The sequence below is a fragment of the Propithecus coquereli genome, unplaced genomic scaffold, assembly GCF_000956105.1.
Source record: "Propithecus coquereli isolate 6110/MARCELLA unplaced genomic scaffold, Pcoq_1.0 Scaffold513, whole genome shotgun sequence".
In the NCBI taxonomy this organism is placed as follows: domain Eukaryota; kingdom Metazoa; phylum Chordata; class Mammalia; order Primates; family Indriidae; genus Propithecus; species Propithecus coquereli.
In genome coordinates this window covers 1,442,143-1,447,840 of record NW_012150986.1, presented here as the reverse complement: position 1 = coordinate 1,447,840, position 5,698 = coordinate 1,442,143, and the positions used below count along the sequence as shown (strand labels likewise).

Here is a 5,698-nt window from a genome sequence, read left to right as displayed (position 1 = left end):
AGACTCCCCGAGTCCCCCGTCTCCTCAAGCCCCCGAGACGCCGCAAGCCCTTGGGACGCCGCAAGCCACAGGGACTCCACGAGGCTCAGTTCCACTTTGAGCCTCAGAGACATCTTGAGCCCCTGGTACCCCTGGATCTCTGGCATACTCGGGGTTCCCACGCACCCACTGACCAATCGGGGCCGTCCTAGCTGACGAATTGGCGGCCAGTGCCCAGAGGCCACCACTGGACATGCCCCAGCCGATAACCAGCCAATCCGCCGGTCTACCGTGTGGCCGTCTAAGTGGGCACCGTCTGAACTCTGTCAGAGCCTGAGGCAGAAGCTAGTGGGCAGCTGCGGGGAGGGTCCCTTACCCTCTTCATTAGACATTCTGAGTGGCGGTGCCTGGCTCTGAGCGCCTGAGGCTCGGCGTCTGCGCTGCGGCCCTGGAGCGACTGCTTCCACGAGGCGTCTGCAGAAGACTGAGACCCCAAATGGAAGGAGCGAGAAACTCGCTGCCTAAAAGAGGTTTTGCGACTGCGCAGTAGCGCACAGCGCGCCTGCGCAACTCTGGGGGAGGGGTGGTCGGGGCTATACCAAGTTTGGCGCCTTTCCTCTTCCCGCTTTTTTTAAGTGTACTTTTTAGGAAAAAAGTTATACATGTATACGTATGTGTGTGTGTGTATATATATATATATGAACCGGTAGCCAACTTAACATGTCTGACCTTAGCTGGTCCTCAACACCGTAAAAAGTCAGTGTTAGTGTCCCCTTTTTTTTTTTTTTGAGTCAGTGTCTCACTCTGTAGCCGAGGCTAGAGTGCCGTGGCGTCATCCTAGCTCACAGCAACCTCAAACTCCTGGGCTCAACTGATCCTCCTGCCTCAGCCTCCCGAGTAGCTGAGATTACAGGCGCGCACCACCACGCCAGGTTAATGTTTTCCATTTTTTAGTAGAGACTGGGTCTCGCTCTTGCTCAGGCTGGTCTCGAACTCCTGAGCGCAAGCAATCCTTCTGATTCAGCCTCCCAGAATGCTAGGATTATAAGCGTGAGCCGCTGCACCCGGCCCAGTGTCCCATTTTAAAGATGAGAAAACTGAAGTGTAGAAAGTTTAATTTTTCTCAAAACCACAGGGCTAGTGGCAGAGTTATGACTTGATCACTCCTATCAGCCCCCATAGCACATGCTAATGTCCACTATGAGATTTCACCTCTGGTTCAGTTGCATCTGGAAATTCTTCACATCCTTCTAAGCCTGTCCCAGTGCTACATCTGTTCTAATAATACCTCCACCAAGACACTTTCCTGTAGCCCCCAGTAAGATTGAGTCAGTCACTTCTCTAGGATTCCACAGCAAGTAACATTCACCTCCCTTTTAGCACCTAAATTACTTTACCAGATATTAGAAATCCTTGTCAACATGCTCCTCTCCTTCTAAGTTTCTGGGGAGCAGCACCATGTCTTATTTATATCTGAACACCACCTCCCTCACAAGATTCTAAGAATTAAATGTTATAAAATATAAAGCACCCAGCCCAGTGAGTGGGATTTCCCTGCCATTTCCTCACTATGTCATGCTGGGAGTTAGCTACTCTCCCAACAAAACAGGTCCCAGGCAGGATCGTCACAAGAGATTTGGAAATAATAGAGGCAGAGACAAAGTGTAGTTTAAAGTGATGGAGAAGTGAGGGGTCCTCCAGCATTCCCATGAGCCAGTAGGCCCTGAGTGAAGTCCCACATCAGTATTTATTGGTACAGCAAGTAGTTGTCCTTGGTCATAGAATTATGTGTACAGATTATTCGTTTAGGTTTTAAGGCCCCCCAAAGGTTTCAAGAGATCCCTTACCTAATTCTATCTACAAGAGTAAACAGTTACAAAATTTTTCCAAGATAAACATTTTAAGCCCTAAGTTAAGAATAGACCTAGCTGAGCATACAAGTTAAAAATAAAAATGTATAAAACAGGAACACCAAGCCTACATACTTATCTAATCTATTTCTCTATATACCGAGACATGTGGTCAGGAGTGAAACAGAAATAGTCTTGAGGTTTATGATAGTTCCAGCTGCAGGTTGTCTGCTGGACTGACATCCCTCAATCAGTTTCTTAGCCTTGGGCCCCATGCTGAGCTCTGCCTTACACAAGCTCCAGGTGCTGGCTTGCAGGCCTTGGGATCCACACTGCCTTGCAGTCGCCCCTGATTGGTGAAATGCCCCCCTTTTTTGCTAAGTACCATTAAAGAACATTATAAAGTTAACAATTATTCAGCTAGAATCTGAGAAAGGCCAGAAACCTAAAGAGGTATTAAAAGCTCAGAGGACTGCTTTTGCTCTTGGACATTTACTGACCCAGGAAAGGCCAAAAGAGGCTGAGCTACAAGGTGGCTTTGTGAGACTGAGGGATGAAAATCACAACCTGAGACCCACCAAGGGAGGGGAGTTGGTAAACCACCCCCTGCCTTGGACTGGGACCACAAAAAGACTTATCTTCAGAGTAAAAGTGACCCAAAATTAACCAACAGTTAACCACGTGGCCCATAGTTTACCCTCATGTACCCTGGGGATTTAGCATGCCCAGGCATCTGGCATAAAACAAACAAAAAATCTCTCTTGCAAAGATAATGTCAACTTATTTCTACAAAGAATTTTTATTTTTCTGTTTTTCACAAGTAATTTTTAAATAGAATATCCAGCACAAAGTGAAATATAACCAAATACAGGAGAAGATAAGATAGCAGAGAAAGGAGAAATAAAAACATCTATGCTGGGGGGACAGAGCTTTCTGCAGTACCCCCTCCCACCCCTCAACAGCCACAGGGAGCTTCCCGACCGGGCAGTGCTGGCACAGGCACCTGGCTAGCGACCTCGGTCCTCTGAAGGAAGCCAGTTCTGTCAGCATCTTAATGACATCGGTGGGAAAGACCCCGACCGGAAATCCTGGAGGGTCCAAATTTTCATAAAGGAGCCTCCTCACCCTGTATTCACGGGAAACGGTGTCGCAGCAAAGCCTGGGCGACAGGCTCCCCGGCCTATGACTTTGTCACACGCTAAAGTGAAAGCAGGGGACACCACACACTGCAGCGTGTGGATCCGAGGTGATCCGAGGCCTCAACATCTCTGGGGACAAGATGAACAGAGCAGGGAAAGGTTGTTGGGGGTCTTGGGATATGGCCGAGGGAAGAGGGGGACACATACTCCCAATGGAAGCTAGAGGGGACAAGTGGTGGGGACACAGGACAAGACTGGCAGGCCCTGCCCTGGAGCCGAGGGAACGGGGGGCAGGCAAGGGCCCCCCGCTCACGCCCGGCACTGGTCACTCTGCCACACGCCTGGTTCTCCACCAGGCTGCACCCGGGGTCAACAGGGGAGCTGTAGAGACTCTTGCCGCCCAGCCTGGGCCCAGAGAGTCCCACTTGGCCGGTCGGGTGTCGCGCTGGGGCTGAAAAGCTCCAGGGTATCGCCACGGACAGCCAGGCCGAGATCCGCCGCCCTGCCCCACGCGGTGCCTCCTCGGGACCGCGACACTCTGCGTCACGCCGACCCGGCAGGTTCACGCGGTCAACCCGGTGCATGTCTAGCTGAAGCGCGGGCCGAGCCTGCGGTGCCCGCAAGAAGAGGATGAAGTGACTTGAATGCAGCCTCGCAACACAACGGCCACGGGACAGGGAAGGGACACGGCGCGCTCACTGGCGGGATTGACCCTCACCACGTGCCAGGACCGGGCGTTCCCGTTCTGCTCCAGTCCGCCTGCCGCAAACCCGGGCGACTTCTCAAGGCGCCGAGGGTCGCCACCCGCAGCGGGGAGCCCCTGCGTCACCCTCCCCGCGGCTCTGCTGGCGGCCCTGGGTGCTCAGCCGAGTCTTTGGCTCCAAGGGCATGTCTGACAAACCTGTGTTTTCCTTGTAAAGACAGAGAAAGGCCCAGAAGAGCCGTGGAGCAGCGCGAGGCTGCGTCCTAGTGGCTGTGAAAGCTGCGTGCCATGGGCTCATTGACAGAGGTGCATGTGCCTCTGTGCGTGTGTGTGCGTGTGTGTCTGTGCATGTGTGCGCATGCGTGTACATGTATGTGCGTGTGTGCATGTGTCTGTGCATGTGTGCACGTGTGTGTACATGTGTGTGCCTGTGTGTGTGTGTGTGTGCGTGTGTGTGTGAGAGAGACAGAGAGGCGGGGGGGAGACGGAGATGGATGGGGCTGAGAGAGACACCAAGAAGGGGACAGAAATGAGCCCGGGACAGAGTGACAGGCTGCCACCTCCCCATTTTTGTATTACCTACAAAAGGGTAGCCCTGGGTGAAGTAAAATTTGCCCCAAAACTCCAGTCTGTCTCTTAGGCCAAGTCTAGGACTGAGGCCCCTGGGGTGGGGGTGTCCGGAGATCGGGGTGCCCCGGGTGTGCCCTGGGAGTAGCAGGAGGTGGCAGCAGCATCCAGCTGGAGGAGGCCTCCCGTTGAGGGCCAACCTTGGCTGTCACCTCCTCTGACACTGTCAGGCCACCTGATCACCACCAGTTGCACGACTCCAGGACCCACATCTCACTTGCCTCCTTCCTGGTGCTGAAGCAAATCCCACGTCACTTTCTGATGGCTCATGCGTCCTCCTCTGGCGCCCATGTTTGGGTGGAGGGACAGTGCGCACCATCCCGCCCTTTCGCATCCCCAGGAGGGCAGGCCGCAGCACACTCTGCCCTCCCTCCCAGCCCAGAACTGCCGGCTCCTGAGGCCTCAACAGGGAGTCTGCAGCCTCGAATCCAGATCACACACGGTCAAGGTTCCTGGTTGCCTTTCTGCATTCTTAATCTTGACATTTCAATTCTGAGAAAGCAAATGGGCAAGGCAGTCGTTAAAAGGCTCTAGGCAAAAGTTCAACTAATATGCTGCAAAAAAACTAATTTCTCAGAGCTCAGGCAAGCTTTAAAGTAATTTCTTCTATAATTTTAAAGAGAAGGGTAGCTGTGCTTAACCATTTGCTCACTGTAATTAACCCAACAACTGGGGCTACACTCAGAGGGAAACCTAATCCCCTGAGAACAGCCCAAAAAGGCAGGGTGAAATTGCTGGACTTGACCCCAAGGAAAATACATGGATGGGATGTACAGCCAGGTGCTGGACATAGTGGATGGTCAGTTCCCGCTTGTGAGAGCTCCCCGCCCCTCCCCCAAGGGCTGCCAGAATGATCTGTCTACGCGTGTGACCATCCCAGTTATAATCCTTTCATTGCTTCCCACAGCTCTTGGGATCCCACCCAAAGCTGACCCAGGGTCCTTCCTGTTGCAGGCCCTGCTCAGCTCTCCAAGTTTCCCCAGTACCCATCCTGTGTTCCAATCATGCACGACACCTGTGGTTTCCCAAATACTTCTAGATTGTATAGCCTGGCAATGACCTGGAATGCAGGGAATCTGTGTTGAATTCTAAGTGTAGCTCCAAGTGCTCCAGTGGTCAGCTGGGCAGGGGATAATGTGAAGATGAAGAACTTGAACCCAAACCAAAGTGAACTAAGAGAATGCTCACAGGCAGAGTCAAGATTCTTCTGAGAAATTTGGAGTTTGCTCTATCCCACAGGTAAATAAATGTCCATTCAAGATCCCAAGTTTCTAGGCCAAAGTCTTAAGATCTTATTCTGGCAGCACACAGCTCAAACTAGTGCTGCTAGCACATTTTGTTTGGCCTATTCTCGTATATTTAAGCCTATGGGGTTTTTTGTTGTTGTTGTTGTTGTTGTT

At 52.1% G+C, this 5,698-nt stretch overlaps 1 protein-coding gene across 1 annotated transcript in view; it reads right to left on the bottom strand.

The window, feature by feature from the left end:
- BEND2 (BEN domain containing 2) overlaps nt 1–3,858 on the bottom strand; it is a 54,184-nt gene extending 50,326 nt beyond the window's left edge. The window contains exon 1 of the mRNA XM_012656628.1: nt 3,798–3,858. Within this exon, the coding sequence (XP_012512082.1) occupies nt 3,798–3,858 (61 nt within the window). The remainder of the gene's footprint in view (nt 1–3,797) is intronic.
- Nucleotides 3,859–5,698: the final 1,840 nt, after the last annotated feature.